The sequence below is a fragment of the Myotis daubentonii genome, chromosome 19 (genome assembly GCF_963259705.1).
Source record: "Myotis daubentonii chromosome 19, mMyoDau2.1, whole genome shotgun sequence".
In the NCBI taxonomy this organism is placed as follows: Eukaryota; Metazoa; Chordata; class Mammalia; order Chiroptera; family Vespertilionidae; genus Myotis; species Myotis daubentonii.
This window is the reverse complement of record NC_081858.1, coordinates 2,018,122-2,037,955: the sequence shown is the minus strand read 5'-3', so window position 1 is coordinate 2,037,955 and position 19,834 is coordinate 2,018,122. Positions and strand designations below refer to the sequence as shown.

The 19,834-nt window shown below is 54.8% G+C and overlaps 1 protein-coding gene across 1 annotated transcript in view; it reads right to left on the bottom strand.

The window, feature by feature from the left end:
- The window catches only part of TECTA (tectorin alpha), a 114,727-nt gene extending 96,318 nt beyond the window's left edge, over positions 1-18,409 (bottom strand). Inside the window, exons 1-6 of the mRNA XM_059676794.1 lie at positions 18,346-18,409; positions 15,266-15,399; positions 12,454-12,741; positions 8,956-9,093; positions 8,112-8,277; positions 4,512-4,924 (exon numbers count right to left, since the gene is read on the bottom strand). Of these exons, the coding sequence (XP_059532777.1) occupies positions 4,512-4,924; positions 8,112-8,277; positions 8,956-9,093; positions 12,454-12,741; positions 15,266-15,399; positions 18,346-18,409 (1,203 nt within the window). The remainder of the gene's footprint in view (positions 1-4,511; positions 4,925-8,111; positions 8,278-8,955; positions 9,094-12,453; positions 12,742-15,265; positions 15,400-18,345) is intronic.
- Positions 18,410-19,834: the final 1,425 nt, after the last annotated feature.

Below are 19,834 nucleotides of genomic sequence, written 5' to 3'. Positions count from 1 at the left end.
TTAAAAGCTGAAGAAGAAATAAAGAGCTTCCAAGACTGCCCCCCCCCCCAAAAAAGAAAAAAGGCTAAAGGAGTACATTGCTACCAAACTAGCATTGTGAGAAAAGTTAAAGTCACTATTTAAGAAGAAGAAGAAATACGATTAGAGAGGAATATAGGTATAAAGAAAATATGACAATAAATAAGTCCTCATGGATAATAAGCTAAAATGTAAATGGATTAAGTGATCCAATCAAAAGATATAGCAGTGTGGATTACAAAACAATTCATAGCAGTGTGTATAATAAAACATGACCCATATATATGCTATCTACAAGAGACTCACTTCATAACAAAAGACTCACACAGGATGAAAGAGAAGTGATGGGAAAAAATTTCCATGCATTTGGAAATGGAAAAAAAAAAGCAGGGGTAGCAATACTTACTAGTATATCTGAGAAAACAGAGTTCAAAACAAAGGGCATAGCAAAAGACAAAGAAGGTCACTACATAATACTAAAGGGATGGATCCAACAAGAGAATATAACTTAGGTAAACACATATGTACCCAATATAGGAGCGCCTAAAAAATATATATTTTTAAAACTCTTGAAGTACTTAAAGGGAGAGATTGACAGCAACATAGCCACAGTGGAGGACTTTAACATATTGCTGACATCATTGGTAAGTCTTTGAGGCAAAAAAATCAACAAGGAAACAGCAACTTTAAAGAACACAATGGATCAGATGGATTTAATTGATCTTTCCAGAACATTTTATCCCACAGCCACAGAATATACATTCTTCTCAAGAGCACATGGAGCATCGCCAAAGACAGGCCTCATGTTAGGACACAATGTAAGTCTTACCAAATTTAAGAAGATTGGAATCATATGCAGCATCTTCTCAGATCACAACGGCATGAAACTAGAAATCAGCTACAATAAAAAAAAACCCTCAAAAACATTCAAACACATGGAAGCTAATAGCATGCTCAATGGTTGCCAGTGAAATCAAAGAAGAAATAAAAAATGACCAGCAAACAAATGAAAATGAACACACAACAACCCAACATCTATTGGGACACAGTGAAAACAGTTCTGAGAGGAAAGTTCATAGCATTTCAGGTCTACCTCAAGAAGCAAGAAAAATCTTGCAAAAGCCATTTCACCATACATCTAAAAGAACTATAAAAACCCAACAGTAAGCAGAAGGAAGGAAATACCAAAGAGCAGAGCAGAAATAAATAATATAGACATGAAATAAATACAAAAGATGAATGAAACTAGAGCTGGTTCTTTGAAAAGATAAACTTGATGAACCTTTAGCCAGACTCATCAGGAAACAAAGAGAGAGGACCCAAATATATAAAAGCAGAAATGAAGAGGCCAAGTAACAACTAACATCACAGAAATACAAAGAACAGTAAGAAAAGACTATGATCAACTATACACCAATAAATTGGGCCAAATGAACAAATTTCTAGAAAAATACAATCTTCCAAAACAAAATCAGGAAGAACTAGGAAACCTGAGTAGACTGATATTAACTAATGAAATGGAAGTAGTAATTTTAAAAAAATCCCAGCAAACAAAAGTCCTGGACCAGATGGTTTCACAAGTTACCAACATTTAAAGAACTAGCACCTGTCGTCCTCAAGGTATCCCCAAAAAATCACGAGGCGGGAAGACTTCCAAGCTCTCTTTACGAGGCCAGCATCACCCTAATTCCAAAACCCATAAAGACTCCACTAGGAAAGGGTCAGCTGCATGTCCCTTACTAACGCTCTTCTCTCACAGAAGCGTCTGCTAACAGAGGGTAGGGTCTGCCTCCCCAGGGCGGCACCACGGGGAGAGTCTCTCGGTCCTGCCACAGTCCCCCAGCTTCTCTGCGTTGGGTCTTGCCCCACGCAGGCCGGCTCTGTCCCAGGCCCACCACAGGCGCTGGGATCGCCAGCTGACAGCTTTTTCCTGGCATCAGTGCTCATGCACCCTGTTCTCTCACACAAGTGTCTGTGTCTGTAGCTCACAGTGCTGGGAGCGGCACTCCCGGAGAACTCTCCCCACACCCCACCCCCGCCCCCATGGATGGTGGATCCTATTTCATTCCTCCATCTACATATCCCAGAGCCCTCAACTCTCAGTTAACCAGTGGTTGGTGAATCTCCCCTCTGTGCCTCTAGTCTTCTCCCAGTATTCTGGCCATTTCCCTGTTTGGGGGTGTCTCTCCCGGCATGTGGGCGGAGACATGGTTAGGAGAGAAGTTCAAGCTTAGGGCTTAGAATGGAAAGAGACTTGGGTGGCGATGGCAACCTGGGAACGAGCAAATACTGAGCAGCCACAGCATGCCAATTGTACAAGAAATCGCACATGTGGCCATTCCAGTTCTTCCTCATGACAGCCTCCGAAGGTCCCACTCATCTCCCTCTTTTGCAGGTGAGGAGAGTAAGGTCCAGGGCTCGAGGGACAGGGAGGGGGACCGGCCCTCAGCCACTGCTCACAGCTCTGCTCTCCTGCTCCCTCCCCCCAGGCTCAGCACAGGAGCCACATCCACCCTCCGGCCCCAGAGTCCTGCCTCCTTGACAGTTTCACCCATTTTACGAAAAGAGAAAATAAAGCTCAACAAGGCCACTCGGTGGCCGTCGTGGCACAGGTGCTGAGCAGCTCTGACCCGGCCCAGATCCTCTCCACCAGATGCTAACTGGCCTCAGCTTCTCCCAGAGCCTGAGCCCTCGGGTGCACCTGGGTGGGGGGTGTGTGGGGGGGGGGCGGGAAACCGAGGAGGGTTAGCTGGAAGGCGGTGTTATTCTGTGGGCCTCCGGCTGGCTCCCTTTGGTCCCCACTGGCACATAGAAGCCGACCTTGTTTATTTTGCTACTTGAGAACAGTTCAAAGGGGGCAATCCACAGACAGATGCAGGCCCTCCCTCTGAGGAGAGAGGAGGCCGCCCCAGCCTGGCCCGCGTGTCTGAAGAAGTCCGCTGTCTTACAGGCGGATGGGACTCTCCCTGCTTCCTGCCCCTCTCCCTGCCTGTCCCCACCTCACCCGGGTGGGCGCTCTGCCATCCGCCCAGCAGCCGCCCCCGAAAGAGCAGGTTTATTCAGAGAAACTGGAAGCCATTTGGCAAGAGGAAAAGGAAGCCATTGTTAGCTTGCAGTTGGAGTCACATAACCTTTTCTTTCTAAAACATTTACATTCACATCCATGCCTCCCGTTGCTACAGGACATTAGGAATCTGCCCGACACCCGGACGATAGGAAAGAGCTGCGCAGTCAGCAGAGCTGCTGGCCTGAGCGGGATGTCGGCGCCCCTTTCCTTCTTAAAAAAAGTCTGACTGTGAGCAAGAAAGACTCTCCTTCAGAAAGGAGAGTGGGAAAGCACGAAGCTTCTTTTTGCTGCAGATGTCATGCCCCTCACCCCGGAATGCAGCAGTAGGGGCGCTGCTGAGCTCGTCCCAGCTGGAAAATGCAAGCCTCCGGTCGTCTACGAGGACACGCACAGGGCCCACAGGGCCAGGCAGCACGGTGTGAACTCCCAGGTGACTCTCACCCCGCCGCCCGACTCCTCCCTTCGCTCGGAAAGATAGACTGTCCCAGGGAGCCTAGCCCAGCAGCAAGCAAGTTGGGATCTCAGCCCCGGTGAAAGCGCCCTTCCGACGGGGACCTGCTGGCTCTGTGGGCCAGGAAGGCAGGCCAGGAAGCGGCATGTGCTCCTCCGTCCGGCCTCTGGCTGAACATGTTGCATCCATTTGAACCACAACACTTTTTTTAAAGAAAGAAATCCCAGCATTGGCGCCAGGTCTGCTCGGTGACCGCTGTGATGACCTCCCCGGTGGGGGATTGAGGACTGCACACGGTTTCAGCCATCAACCCCTCGGGGTCTTGGTTGTTGTTACTTGAATAAATATCTGGTTGCGATGAGTCTTCATGAACAAACATGAAAGCTGGGGCCCCCGCACGCTGAGGAGCTGCTGTGGCCTCTCGCGCAGCCTCCTGTGTCACTGCACCTGCCTGCACCCGGGAAGGGCCATTGCATTTACCAAACAGGCCAGCAGAGCAGGGCCTCCGACTTCAGGCGGGAGGGAGGGGCTCTGCTGTCTGGGCAGCGGACCTGGGCTCTCCCTGCCCGGCTGACTGCGGAGGCCACAGCCCTCCCGGCGCCGCGAGGGCGCCTCTGAGACAACCATCCGCTTGGAGGTTTCTCTGTGGATGCAGCCAGGGGACGGGTGGTGGGGACTGTCAGTCAAAGCCTGCACTGGTGGTGGGTGTGACTGTGTTCTCACCATCTCCATGTCGTGGCCACGTGGCTACCACTGTTTCAACCAAGTCAGTGAGAAACTAAACTGACTCTCTCCCCAGTTACTCCTGCGCTTGCACGTGTGTGTGTGCGCGCACGCGCGCCGGTGTTTAGCGGGAAACGGGACTATAAATGCGGTTTAAGACACACAGCAGACAGACACTGTGTTAATGAGGGAGCAGCAGGCCTGGGAGAGTTCCCAGGGAGCCCGCATGGCCCTGCCAGTGGCGGTTCTCACCTTGACTTTCCCGTAGCTCCCTTTGGGGATGAGGATCTTGTAGCCGTTCACCTCCACGGAGAGCTCCCTCAGCGTGGAGACGGCCTTGCCGGCCCGGCGCTCGTTCTTGGCCTCCACGCTGAAGAAGGGGAGGTGGGCCGCCCGCACGCAGTGCCGGGCCAGCAGGTAGGCGCAGGAGCCCTGGAAATGGAAGACGAAGCCGTCGAAGGTGCGGTAGTGCGGCTCCCCGAACACCACGCAGGTGCCGGTCTCCACGGGGCTGCAGGAGGAGAACTTGCCTTTGGGCTCGCACACCTCGTAGGGGCTGCAAGCGGCCTCCTGGCAGTAGATCTCATTGTTGAAGTCCAGGCAGCGGCACTTGATGGTGCAGTTCAGGTCCTCCCAGAACACCTCCCCTCGCCGCAGGAACTGCCCTGCGACAACGACAGAGAGCGCGTTTGCCGAGGGCTCTCCACGGGCGCAGGCCTGGGCCCCGCGCAGGACGGTGTGACACCCTCTAGGCCACCACAGCACCTTAGGGGGAAGTGTTGTTGCCCTCCCCTGACAAGTGAGGGATGAGGCTTAAGAGAAACTGAGTCACTTTTCCAAGATCACTCAGCAACTCAGTGGGGAAGCCAGGGTCCGCGCGAGTCTGTCCGTGTCCAGCCGGAGCTCTCGGCATGACCCTCTCCGCGCTGGTGCGCAAGCCTCACCCGAGGAAAGGCACCCTGTCTGAGTCCACAGGAAAGGCTGGCTTGCAGGAGTGGGCCTTCCCCCCACGGAAGCCGGCTCACCAGGGACAGCAGCCCTGCTCGCTGGCTCCCTCAGCCATCTGTGGGGCCCAGAAGGTGCCAGAAAGGTCAACAGCACCAGGACTCAATGCACATGTCAATCCGTCTTCCTGAGGAGATTCTAGAAAGGGCTGACCTCTGGCGTGGCACCTTCCACGGCTCATAAACCCTGCAGACACTAACTCACAGCTACAAACGTGGTCCTCTCTCTCCAGGCCCTGCCAGTCCCATGCTTCCCCACCTGCTTCGGCCTCCATCACGGGCGGCATCGTGGACAGAACTTGTCCACAGGATCTAGGTCGGGAGAAGTCTGAAGTGGGGGAGCAGAATGGTTTCAAAGGATGTGTTCATTTTTTAAAAAAATATATTTCTATTGACTTCAGAGAGGAAGTGAGAGGGAGAGAGAGAGAAATATCAACGATGAGAGAATCATTGACTGGCTGCCTCCTGCACGCTCCACACTGGGGACTGAGCCTGCAACCGGACATGTGTCCTGACTGGGAATCCAACTGTGACCTCCTTGTTCATAGGTGGACACTCAGCCACTGGGTCACACTGGCTGGGCTAATCTTTAAAGTAGTCACTACTATTTATTTGGTAGACAACCAGTCTTTAAAACCACTTTCCTAAAGAAATTATCTCCCCAATCAAATTTTTGAAATTTGCCAGTTGTTAATATCAACTTTCAATTGAAATAGGAGCACCTTAGGGCTGAGGGCTGTGAGAGTCTTTGGTTGGGGGCAGAGTCAAGAGAACTGGGCAACCTCTCTGACTCCGGCCTTAATGTCCACCTGCCTCAGCTTTCCAACCTGTCATATGGGAACAGCACTGTTTCCTCTCCCTGCCTCATGGGACCCGTGAGACTATAAAAATCTGGCACACACGGATGGAGGAGGGGCATTTGTAAACTGAGAATGTCTGACAGGAAAGATAAATAACGCCGTAGACCAGGAGTAAGCATAGTTTGAAACTGTAGTTTAAAAATATTTCTCAAGGTTTTATAAAACTGAGCAGAAGGCATGGTGCCCAGCAGCCCTCCCCGTCTCCGTCCGGCAGGAGCAGCTCCGTCTCAGCAGGCGATGATGCTGATACCTGCTGAGCAGAGGCCCGATGGGGTAACAGATGGGCCCACCTCCCAGCAGGTCACATGCATCAGCTGAAAAGGCCCCTTCACCTCACAGCCTGGGCACTGGTCCCAACAGCAGCCTCCACGAGGAGTAGCTGCCAGTACTCGCCTTGTCAGGCTTCCAAAGGGCGGAGGGGGGTGGGGCGGGGACAGGGGCGGGGATAGACAAATGCTTTGGAATAGAGGACATTTGGGTCAAAAGGTAGAATTGCTGAGATCATTTTCTTTGCAAAATGATGACATAATAACCCAGCTCCACATCACACTTCCCTTCTCACCCAGGGCAACCCCAGGCTCACAGATTGATGCATGCCCAGCGGCACATAAAGATGCACAGCACTAGCGTAGGGTATAGCATTCGTCCTGGATACAAAACCCAAACCATAACTCCAGGGGAAGGAGTGAGGTCGAAGTGGGGCCTGCATGCAGCTGGCCTGTGTGTCCCGTCACCACAGCCAGTGGCTGTCGCCACCACCGAGGTCACACAGCCACCCCAGTCGGCCCTGCCAGGAGTGGACGGAGGGCGCGAGGTGCTGTGGCCACCAGCTCCGAACGTGAGTGAAGCTGCAGTCCACTCTGAGGGCAGGAGCACAGCTGGAGCCCTGTGTGCCCAGGAGCCAGGGTGTCCATCTGGACCTGCCCAGCTGTGCTCTGACACACTCATCTGCTGTCTCAACCTGAGGACTTCGCAGTCCTGACACGCCTGACCCCCACAGGGACTGGCAGAGTGCAGGCTTCAGGCCGGCGGATGGGCTTTCCTGGGTATTAAACAGCCTGGCGCTGGGCCTGGAGAGCAGCCCGAGGTCTCCGGGGCTGCCGAGACACGCGGTCACCAGCAGGCAGGAGAGCTCCGGAAACCCACCTCCCGGCCCAAGGCCTTGCAAGGATCTGACCTCCCCACACCCTCTGCCGCCCAGTGCCGGCCTGTATCTGTGCAAACACGTCTTCAGCCCGTCACCCATGTTCCAGGGGAACCCCCGTGGTGGAGTGGGAGGCGAGGGCTCCGGCACTTCTGCCTGCAGGGCGGCCAGCACCTCCCTGGGCTCTCAGAATGTTCTGGAGAGATGCAATGGCTGGGTGGCTGAGTGCATGGGCGGGTGGATGTTTACTAGTTCTAGGTGCTATCGCCTCCACTCCTCCGAGCAGAAGTGTGAACAGAAACCCTGTTTCCAGAAGACTCTTAGACACACACGAAGCAGGAGTCTGCAGCCGGGTGTTCCTGAGCCCTGGCCGCTCTGCACGCCGAGGGAGGTGTCCGGCCTGACTGTAAGGGGCCCGCGAGGCGCGCCCACAGCTTGCTCCCCACGTGAAGCTGGCCTTCCTCTGTCTAGCATGTGTTCCAGGTCCGCACGCCCGGTCCCGGCAGAGGAATGGTGAAAGGGGAAGGACCACGACCTGGCTGATGTTAACCAGGGCTCCCTCCTGTCCCTCTGGCTGGGACCTCACTCAAGACCTCATCCACGTTGTGGCTGTTCTGAGCAGCGCGCTGTGCTCACCCCCCAGGCAGCCCCTCACAAACCGCAGTGTCGGATGCAGGAGGCGTCTCGGTCTAAGGAGCCTGTGCGCTCGCATCACCCTGACCCATCGCCCGCTGAGAGGTGTCAAAGGAGGCTGGCATCAAAGTGTCTGCCCTCAGGGCCCAAACGCCTGCCTGTCATCTAAACTCCACAAACTGCGTTGCCACAGAGACGGGAACAGCCTTACCCCTGGAGGTGCAGCCATTGGCCGGGTCAATCTCCTTCCCGTCCACTTTGAACGCCCAGCGGCCGGGAAGGTTGACGTTCGTGGTCTCCTGGATGTTCACAATGTCGGGGGTTCTGGACCCCGGGAGGCTGAAGAAGTTGCTGAGGTTCCCACCGTTAAATCCTGCCTGAAGCGCAGAAGGGAGACGAGCCTGAGCACAAACACTACCCGCTGGTTAACCTGCCCGAACACCTTCTTCTCCCGACACAGCCTGCCTCGTTCATGCTGCACCAGATCAGGGTTTCAGCGACGGACAAGACTAGCCTCCCAGTCTCCACAACCACCAGACGTCCTTCCCCGCTTAAGAGCCCTGGGCAGGACTCCCTCCAGGACACCAGGACGCATGGCAGAGTGCAGTCAGGGATCCCCACCTGTGCCATCACCCCCCCCCCCAAGTCAGTCAGGGATCCCCACCTGTGCCATCACCCCCCCCAAGTCAGTCAGGGATCCCCACCTGTGCCATCACCCCCTGAGACAGTCAGGGGCCACCCACCTGTGCCATCACCCCCCCAAGTCAGTCAGGGATCCCCACCTGTGCCATCACCCCCTGAGACAGTCAGGAGCCCCCCACCTGTGCCATCACCTCCTGAGACAGTCAGGGGCCACCCACCTGTGCCATCACCCCCTGAGACAGTCAGGGGCCACCCACCTGTGCCATCACCTCCTGAGACAGTCAGGAGCCCCCCAGCTGTGCCATCACCCTCTGAGACAGTCAGGAGCCCCCCACCTGTGCCATCACCTCCTGAGACAGTCAGGGGCCACCCACCTGTGCCATCACCCCCTGAGACAGTCAGGGGCCACCCACCTGTGCCATCACTCCCCCAAGACCTGTCAGGGGGTCCCCGCCGCTTGCTGTCCCCGTGGTCCAGTTGATTTCATAGTAATTGAAGAGCGTGAATGTGTGAGAGCCATCAGACACCAGGACGGCCTGGAAGGTGTTCACCTGCAGGTGGGAATGGATGGGCTGTGACTCCCACTGCCCAATGGCAGCTCCCTGCACTCTGCCCCCTCCCTGCCCCCAGCAGCTCAGGGCTCTGCCCGGTGCTCACGCTCTGCGTCCTCTCGGAATGTGTCCTCGCCTCGAGTGGGGAAAGCAAGGCGTGCGGGACAGTGCGCCGGACAGAGAACCACCTAGAGGCCTGAGAACCACCTAGAGGCCGGCTGGGGCTGCTCGCCCGCTCTGACCGCCTCAGACCCAGAACGCCGAGCTCAGCTCAGCTGTGCCGATGTGCAAGCAGATGGCAGCAGGAGAATGAGCTGCAGGAAGCATAAGCAGGGAAGGGCTAAGTGCCGGGGGCAGGGGGCAGGCGGCGGGGGGGGGGGGGCGGGCGGCGGGGGGGGGGGGCGGCCGGCAGGTGGGGGGGCGGCAGGTGGCGGGGAGAGGCGATGGCAGAGCTGGTAGAGCATGTGCTCTCTCACTTCCCAGAGGGCACTGGGGAGAGGGGTGACCCTCCCTTTCGGACAGGGCAGCGGAAAGTGATTTCCACGGAGCACTTTGTGGGGGAAGCTGCTCCCTAATTGAGCATTCATGCACCACTTCGTATCTGCAAAAGTCTCAGCATTCATCTGTAGCTCAGACCAGCCCTGAGACGGGCCATTTTGGGCGACTCCCATCTTATAGCTTAAAAACTGAGAGGTAAGGGACATGAGTTGCTGGAAATCTGACGATGGCCCGGCCACAGCAGACAGGACTTGGCCAGAGCCCAGCCATCTCCTGGCACCACGCTGTCCACTCAGCCTCTTCGCTGAGCTTTCCAGGACGGAGATGTTCTCCACATTCGAGTGAGCCTTGCCAACAGCTTTTGGGAACAGGCTGTGGCAAATGCTGCCCTTTACTGCTTCCCTTTGCTAGCCCCACCCCAACACACATTTCAGGAAATTAAATTAAAATAGAATTAAAAGGAGAGGCTGCTTTGACCTTTTCCATTCAGACCCGGTGTCCCCACTGCCGATACCATCCTGCTGGCATTCTGTGGAATGCAGAGGACCGCATCCTTATCCCAGGTAATCAGACAGCGCAGAGGATCCTGGACGCCCCAAATCGCACTCCCGCGAGGGTCCCGGGGGAGGCAAGGTGAGAGCAAAGAAAAGCCCTTTCTGTCCGTGAGGACTTTCTCCTCGAGCTCTGGGGCTGACACCGCTGATGGCGATGACGATAGAGTCGCCCAGGCATATGCCTCCATTCTTTGCTCTGCTCAACTGAAAAGGAAAGTGGGGCAAGGAGATGAGCGAGCAGCCCGCTAAAGATCGCCTGAGGTCACAGCAGGGTCAGGTTCAAGGCCCAGGCACAAAGTCAAGGTTGCAAGGTCACACGAGGACTAAAGCTACAGCCCCCCAGCCCAGGCTTCTCCTTCAGGAAGCGGATTCCTCCACCTGAAACCCCGTTGGGCAGATCTGTGGTCCAAGCAAGTCTGAAGTGCAGCCCATGTCTGATCCCAGAAGTCACTCAACCAGCCAGCCACCCCCCAGCACCCGAGGCCCTGCCCTGGGCACCTGGCGGCTCGCTCTCGCGCCTCTACATGCACACCTCCTCCACCTTAGTTTGCAGGTTTCTCCAGACCTGCTTTTGTAAAACAGGTTTTAATTCTTAAAAACCCTCGTATACTCCAGAGGACTTCTAATGACACCCGAGGAGGCAGCCGAGAAAACAGCTCAGGACTAGTGTTCGGAGACGTCAATTTGCACTTGCTCTCCCTCCTCTGAGGTTCGCTCTCTCCTTCCACTCTGGCAGGCTATCTAGCCTCTCCGGGCCTGCTCACCTTTAGCGGCGCATCCTGCCAGGCTGCGTGAGTGCAGAAGTGGCCTCGCACAGAGCCGAGCTCAGAGCAAGCCTCCAGCAAGCATCAGCTCTCCCTCTGTCAACCAAGTGGTTCTCTGAGCCCTGCCTCCTGCTCCTCGCTGCTCTTCCCTTCCTACTGCGCCCCCCGAGACCTTCTGCCTCTCCCAAGCGTCTCAGGCCAGGGCAGGGGCTGCGGTGAACGGGCTCGATCTGAGGAAGGGGCCTGAGGTGAAGGGAGATGGAGAGGAGGCCAATTTCAGGGCAGGGAAAGGCATGGCGGCAGCTCCGCAGGGGTTGGACTGTCTTCTCCAAGGAGCTCAGAACATGCAGCTGTTACCTCATTCGTCCTTGTTGAAGGATTCTCACAGTCCAGACATTTACTCAAAGGACAAGCCAGAAAGGACCTAAATTATCTTGCCATTCTTATTGCCAATGGAAGTTGTTTGAAAATTCGGTGGCAGCATTTGGTTGGCGTTCCTCCCTTCCCCTCCGGGGCACTAAGGTCAGTGCCCCCTGGCGGCTTACATTCTAATGCTGTGAGCATGAGCCCGCTGTGAGCATGAGCTCGCTGCTCACGGGCCTTGCTGCGCCCAGAGCCTCCTGGCGCTGGAAGGGGCCCAGGCCCAGGTGCTCGCACGTGCCCACCTCTGTCTCCAGCTCAATCGTTTCTGTTCCGCCCCAAACAGCTGACTCATTGCCAAGGAAACAGGAAAGCAGAGGGGATGGAAGCCACCCTCAGGGAGCAGAGCGCCGATTTCTGAGGGCATTTGCTGCTGGAAACACCACACAGGAAGGCACGTCTGCTGCCTCACAGCTCCCCGCGGCCAGTCGGCCTGAAGCCAAGGGCTTTGCGGGAGGTGTGCCTGTTGCTGACTGGAGGGAGCGGAGCTGACGGTCTCTACGATAGCGCCAGTGCCATCTTTCTGATCGGACTTTTGTTTAACATCCTCAGAGCAGATGTTAAAACTTTACTCTGTGAAACGCTTTAATCGCCCAATTAGCACCAAATCTGAATGCACAGTAAAAGAAAGGTCGTAACATAATAAAATCAGTCAGGCCATTTGTGCCCCAAATCAGCACCCCATTTCCTTGTCCTACCAGGTTTTGTAGGGGGAAAGGACAAAAAAAGGGGGGGTTAGCTGATGAAGAGAGGCAGTGCCTCAGACAAAACAGAGGGACCTCGGGTCCCTCAGGGGCCCTGACCGTGCGGCGGGATCTGGTCTCTGCCTCAGTCCCTCTCCTGCAAAATAGACATGGCACCTCCTGCAAGGAACTGGCCGGCTCCTTCTCACATTCGTGATGCTGAGCGACAGGGCTGCACGGCCTCAGAAGGGCCACGGCCGCCAGGACTGGCGAGGTTACCCTCTCCCTCTGTGGCCTGGAAAGTGGGCGGCACGACTCATCCATTGAACTCAAGGGAAGGGATGCTCCTCGGCTCTGACAACAGCTCCTTCGCGGAGGTGGGGACAGACAAGAAGCGGGTGGCAGGGGAGGGCACGGAACACAGAAAATGTGGGTTATTACGGGCGTGGTGCTGCTCCCTCCGTAAAACGTGACTTCCTCCCAGGTCACAATGAAGACCCACGTGGCCGAGAAGGCTGCCATGTCCTTGAAGTGCTTCCTGATGTCCTTGGTGGCTCTGGCCAGGATGGCAGGGTCCATGGTCTCTCTGTAGTAGATCTCGCCTCGGATCCCGTTGTGCACGTCTGCCCAAAACGGGGCGATGAAGGCCCTCCCGTCCGTCAAGGGGAAGGACTCGGGTGTGAACTGGCTCACCAGCACGTTGAAGGAGACAACACCGTTGTTATTGACCTAAAAGGTAAGACAGGCTTTGCATGGTGGATCCGTAACCATGACAACTCTAGAGTCCTAACCCACACAGACCTCCGCCTGATGGGTGAATGGAAACTGCGTTCACAGAGTCAGAACCCCCAGCGTGGCTCAGCCAGGAGGCTTGTTTACTTTTAAACTCAGTGATTTGCTTCCACTTTCACCGTGTCATTGCCGGGAGCCGGTCCATCCTTGCTGTTTCAAGGGACCTGGCATATATGGCATACTGTTCTTAATATGTTTGCTCACCTTCTTGGCACTATGTGTTTTAACCAAGGTCTCTGAGAAAGGTTGTTTCCCCAGGTAGGGATTTTCCCCTGAAGTTAGGGAGGGAATAAAACCTCTTAACTAAGTGCCAGGCGGGTAATTAATCACTTTAACTACGAACCATCATGCTTAAGCTACATAATCTTTACTCCCTAGAATGGAGATAAGAAACGCCCTAACCTTTGGAATAGAGATTGATAGGATTGGAATCAACTGGTATAAATACAGATGTAACAAGACAGAACTTAGAAGACAGAAACCTAGACACAGAACCTAGACACAGAACCTACACAGACCCTAGACACAGAACCTACACAGAACCTACACAAAGAAGAACTTCACTGGAGAGAACATGGCAAAAGATCCTGGACAGAAACTGGCCACAGACCCTAGAGACAGAACCTAGTGAGAGAACCTGGCCAAAGAACATAGAGACAGAACCTGGCTACAGAACCTGGATAGAACATGGCAAGAGAACCTGATTAGAACCTGGCGACTGAACCTGGCTGGAGAACCTAGCAAGAGAACATGGACACAGAACCTGGCTGGAGATCCTGACCAGAACTTGGCTAGAGATCCTGGCTAGGCTGCTGATCACCTGAACGCTGTCTCCGTGTCATTCCTTCTTCGCCGACTCCGTCCACACCTTTGGGGACCCCTGGACCCACTGGGGTTGGACCCCAGCATGTCATTAGCTGCGTTTCTTATTCATATTCAGTCTCACTTCATGTTTTGATCCTATCTCTGTTCAGGTGTGTGTGGTGTGTGTGTGTGTGTGTGTGTGTGTGTGTGTGTGTGTGTGTGTGTCTGTGGTGTGGGGTGTGTGTGTGTGTGTGTGTGTGGTGTGTGTGTGTGTGGATGTGTGTGGGTGTGTGGTGTGTGCGTGTGGGGTGTGTGTGTGTGTGGGTGTGTGGTATGTGTGGTGTGTGTGTGGGTGTGGGTGGGGGGTGTGGGGTGTGTGTGTGTGCGTGTGGTGTGTGTGTGGGTTGTGTGTGTGGGTGTGTGTGGGGTGTGTGTGTGTGTGGTTGTGTGTGGTGTGTGTGTGTGCGTGTGTGTATGGGTGTGTGTGGGTGTGTATGGGTGTGGGTGCGTGTGTGTGTGGGTGTGTGTTGTGTGTGTGTGTGTGGGTGTGTGTGTGTGTGGGTGTGTGTGTGGGTGTGTGTGGGTGTGTGTGTGTGTGTGGGTGTGTGTGGGTGTGTGGGTGTGTGTGGTATGTGTGTGTGTGTTGTGTGTGTGTGTGTGTGTGGTATGTGTGTGTGTTGTGTGTGTGTGTGTTGTGTGTGTGTGTGGTGTGTGTGTGCGCGTGGTATGTATGTGTGTGTTGTGTGTGTGTGCGTGTGGTGTGTGTGTGTGTGTGTGTGTGTGTGTGTGTGTGTGTGGTGTGTGCGTGTGCCGCCAGGCAGGGAGTAATGTTGGCAAAGAAGGGATCCGGAGTCCCAGGAGAGAGAACACAAGGAAGCAAAATGTGAAAAACCTGCGGCGCTCTCTGCACTGGATCTTGATTTCTATGACAAGAGCGGGGAGTCAGGGAAAGAAAGGCAAACACTTTCTCCTCTGATTGCACTCTCAGCCTCTCCTCTCTGGATGAGGCCTCTAAAGGACTTCGAGGACGGTCCAACCGCCTACTCCGTCTCCCGGGGTTTCGTGATTCGCCGGTGTGTTCGTAAACGTGTAAATTACAATCCTCACTGCAAACCATGCGGGTCTGCACTCAGGCGACACGGGTCTGTCCTCGCCTTCTTCTCCATGTGCCACAGCCTCACGAGGACCAAACCCAACCACCCACCAACGCCCTGAGCACAGGCGGTGCCATTTCTTCATGTGTGTCTGCCCCGGGCCCTGTGGCCTATCTCAGACACCATGAGGGCGGCCGATTCTGCAAACGACATTTATGTAACAGCTGGTTCCCCATTTCTGCGCCCCGACTCCCCCCAGTTGGTGGAAAGCCCGAGAACAACAGGGAAAGAGAACGCTCCTGCTCCGGTAGCTTTTCATCTTACCGGGTAGCAAAGTAACGTCCATGGCTCGCAGCTGTATTGTCCTGCCTGTGGCGAATATCAGCCATTAAATACCCCTTCGAGCTCCTTAATCATAAAATCTACCAGTTCATGATCTCTCTGAGCCTGCCCCTGGGGCTGCCAACAACTCCGCTCCTGCCTGGGGCCCGGAAAGTGTTTAAATGTTTTCACTTCTGACAAAGGGGACGGCGCAGAGCACCGCCGGCCGCCCCTCTACTTACATAGACAGTGCGGTAAGGCACGCCGAAGAAGAAGATGGGGATGGCCAGCTTGATCTCGGGGGAGCTTCCGTCGTCTACTTTGGGGGTTTTGGTGTCATTCTGCCAAAATGGGTACATGAGCTCCCTGGGCTGAGCTGTCAAGAGAGTCGGTGGTTAGATGGACGGCAGATCCCACCCCATTGCCTAAGCCACTTCCCTCCCACCCACGAACCCAGCTTCCTCCAGGAAGTCTTGCAAACCAGACGTAAGTCAGACTCCCTTTCATCCCCGTAAACCCCCCTCACACCGCACTGCCTTTGGCCTCTGGGGAGGGGAGAGCAGTGCCTCTCCTCAGGAGCACTCAGCCCACGTTCCATCCACGCTCCATGCACGCTCCATCCACACTGTATCCATGCTCCATCCACGCTCCATCCATGCTTCCAGACACCGTGGTGCGAGCCATGTTCACACAGTGGCAGGAGCGGTGCGGCCGCCCTGCCCGGGGCTCTCGGAGCCTGAGCCACCTCCTGGTCCCAATGGCTTAGACAGCTTGACCCTTGGCCAGAGGGAAGGGCGCAGAGAAGGTGGCTCCTAGCTGTGCCGCTCCCTCGGTCTCCAAAGTGCTACTCTCCTGTCTTTTCCTGAAAGGAGTCCCCTCCCTCCGCTGCACAATAGGAGGAGAGCCCAGGTCCCAGGAGGAAAGGAAACAGCTGGACCTGGGGCAAACTGGGAGGAGGGTGTGCAGAACTGGCCTGCAAGTGGCCCTGGTTGAGGTCCAGCCCCGGCGGATGGCTCTCTGCCAGCTCATGTCCACAAGGGCAGCATGGGATCCCCCGGGGGGAGGCGCTGGGGCCTGGAGGACTCTGTGGAGAGGAGGCTGAGGGCTCTAACTCATCAGCCTGGCCCGGTGAGCATCGGCCGCGAGCACACTCCCCTCACATGGCTGCCACCACCTCCCTGGCAGCCTGGCCTGTTTCCCCTCCAAACCGGTGTGTGGGTGTGTGGGTATGTGTGCGTGTGTGTGTGCACATGTGTGTGTGTGTGTGTGTGGCCCCGTTTAGTGATAGAAAGTAGACAATTTCCCAAGGGTCGACATACAGGACTTGACCAGATGCTCCAGGCCAGGGGCAGGACCACAGGTGGCCTGCCTGGACGGAGAGCTCAGCTGCTTCCCAGGGTAACATCAGAGGGAAGCAGGGAGCGCTAGGCCTACCGACCATTAGTGTATCATTGTTCCCCAAGCCCCGTCTCTGGGGAGCCACCCAACGTCACCCTGTAGGAGGCGCTGTAGCTGATCCAATCACAGGCGCCCTGCTGGTGTGCTTTACTTAGAGCAGTGGTTCTCAACCTTCCTAATGCCGCCACCCTTTAATACAGGTCCTCATGTTGTGGTGACCCCCAATTTCATTGTTACAAATTGAACATAATTAAAGCATAGTGATTAATTTAAAAAACAATACGTAATTATATATGTGTTTCCCGATGGTCTTAGGCAACCCCTGTGAAAGGGTCGTTCGACCCCCAAAGGGGTCGCGACCCACAGGTTGAGAACCGCTGACTTAAAGTCACAACCAGGGGGCAAAAGGGGTTCTTGAACATTTGTATTTTCACAGCAGCACCACATTCAAAATCCCTAGGAGGTAGGAATGTTTAAAAAGTCTATAATCCCCATTGTAGAATTATACACAGTTATTAAACTTGCAAGGTGATAAACTTTCTCAAGTTAATAATAATAAAGCAAACATGTCATGGGTTTATCCCTCATGAGCAACTATTTAGAAGAGATGCCCACGTGTGAACAGGCTTCTGTTCACCCTGACCTGCAATCACTTCAACGGGGAGGCTAACCGGCATGTGGCAGCCGTGGCCACCCCGCCCAGGACACGCAAAAGCGAGGCCCCCAGGAGGCGGCAGAACTGTGGCCATCCGGGCGGCCCCTCGCTTCTCTCTCTGCTCCAAGCAGGGTAACCTGGGAAGAGTTTTCTCTTCATGAGTGGCCGCTACTATGCATGGTTTTGAACAGGAAAGAATGGACAGTTAAAACTTTTTCCATTTAAGAAGAATACAAATAATAAAGATATGTAATATTGTGTATGTTTAACAAAGACTTGTTGAATAATGAAAGGTGCTTATAAAAGGGAGTAGGTTTAACCACCGTGATTCCCACCTTGGAAGCCATCAGTATTATAAAAAAAATACAACTTGTTAACAGATGGCCTGGTTGTTGCCACCAGAGCTCATGAGAGGGAATCGCTCGCTCCGGGGGGGTTTCATAGACATCACTCTGCTCCCAGACGTTGGTGGTTTTTGTTTTTTTTTAACCAAATAAAATGTGCTGGCTTAGAGCAGGGGTAGGAGATGAGCGTCAGTGGGGCGCTCATGGGGGTTGCATGCTACACTGTTTGAATTTGCCCAGCCCTCAGAAAATGTCAGATGTGTGATCATGTGCCAGGGAACCAGACAAACAAACAATACAAAGAACGATGCTTTAGGATTTTAGCGATAAGCGTTTCAAATCCATGTAGACTTCCCCACCTTTCTTTCCTAAAATCCAAAACAGTGGAAAGAAATGTCGTGTCTTCTCGCTGCCCCGGCCACGCTGCGCAGAGTGGAGTTGGAGTCGCGGAGGGAGGGCGATCAGGTGTGTCTCACTGCGGCTCAGGTTTCTGGCCGCGTAGAAGGTCACTGACCCCGGGCACCCACACCAATGCCATTGAACTCAATGATTTGGGGTAAAACAAGTGTATTCTTTAAAGTCCCCCTGCCTTAATGGGGATCAATCATGAGGTCTGGGCAGCACACACACCTGCCCTATATGCTTTTAATGAAAATAATTTGCATTTTCTTAAAGACCCATTATCATGGGGCGATCCAGTGTATACACAAATGGTGTTCACAGTTAAATAAGAAAAGTAGGGGGGATATAACTAAACAAGTTATTCAGCGTCACTGTATTTTGCTTTTGACCACAACATTTCATTTACATTTTCTGTTGCATCTGTAGGCACACGTAGCCCTGACAATGACAGTTGCACCACAGTGTCCCTTCATATATTCAGGAGCACGCGGACCAGGAGTGTACACAACCCTGCAGGACTCACCTCGGTGCTGTATCAGCGCGAAGATGAAAGAGACCCAGATCCGAAGGAACGAGGAGTAATTCATCCTGGAAGGTCAAACAGAAAGAGGGGAAGTCCCAGCAGGCCAGGCCGATGCGACACCAGGGGTGCTCAGTGGCGAGTCCCGGGCACGAGGCACCATCACAGGACAAACTCCCAGGACACATCACGGAGCTGAGTGGGGCTGCGGCTCCGCGCTGGCAGGGCCCCCAAGTTCAATGCTCCATGAACAAATCAGACTCCCCCATGAAGCCAGCTTGGATGTGTGATGAGATCACGCAATCACCGGGAGATTACACAGAAGCCCCGGGGGCAGCAGAGGAGCGGAAAGCCGGCCGCTCTGGCCCCTGAGCACCGGGCAGCGGGGCTCCGAGGACGCAGGCCGTGCTGGGTCCCCCCAGAGACCGGGCTCCTCCGACTTTCACAGCAGCTTCCGATGAGGTTCAGGTAAAGGTCAATTAAACAATGCAGCCCTGCAGGTGGGGAAGCTCTGAGTGCTCCGTCCCCTTCTCCACAGCAAGGTCACCCACCATCGGTAGCTCTGATGGGGGCACGCGGGGGGGGGGGGGTACAGGCTGCCCACTGCTCCCACCGGGATGAGCGCGTCCAGGATGACAGGTAGGGGACCCTGCCAGGGCTGCCCCTCGGAACGACAGCAAGAACAGGACTCAGCACGCAAGCCAGTCACTAGTCCAGCAAAGTGACCAAGGAGCTCGCAGAAGTGGACCTGCTTGCATGTCGGTGGGAGCAGCTGAGCAGGCTGTGCTGCCCCTCGAGGGGCGCGGACCTTCCGGCCGCCCGTCAGGCTGAGAGGCAGCTCCAAGGCGCAGGCACCTGCCCCAACCCCGGGCAGCGAGAGCACAGGCTGCTCGGCCGCCAGTCAGTGCACGCCTCCTCATACTCCTCGAGGTTCCCCCAGCTCCTCAGCCAACAGCCACGGACCAGCAGGACCCTGCCCTGCCCTGGGGCCGTTTTGTAAATCTCCAGGGTCAGTCACACTCGGAAACCTGCAGTGTGCGGAGAGGCACAGCCTTCCTGGCAGCGGCATGAGACCTGTCGAGACCCCAGCCTTGGCAGGGGGATGCGGTGCCCGGACCCCGCGCCCTCGAGCCATAAGGAGAGCTCACTCAAGCATCTGCATTTACGGAACATGTCACTAACCTGTTCTGTAGAGGCTGGAGGAGCCGAGTCAGGAATATTAAGCCAAATCTTGGTAAACCAGGAAAACTCAGGCAAAACACGAATCCATGTCAGTTCTCCCCCTCCTGCTGCCAATTATTGCTGATTCCTGAAACGATGTCTGAATCGCCTACTCTTAAAACCAAAAATTCAGTTACCCTGCACTCGAGGCAGGCGAGTGTTGAGTTGCAATCAAGTTCTTTCTATTGATTAAGGAAAAGTACATCTAAAGATCAGTTTCAGGATCCTGGAGAAAGGTTCCTTTCCTGAGAAACCAGACCTCCCCCAGCCC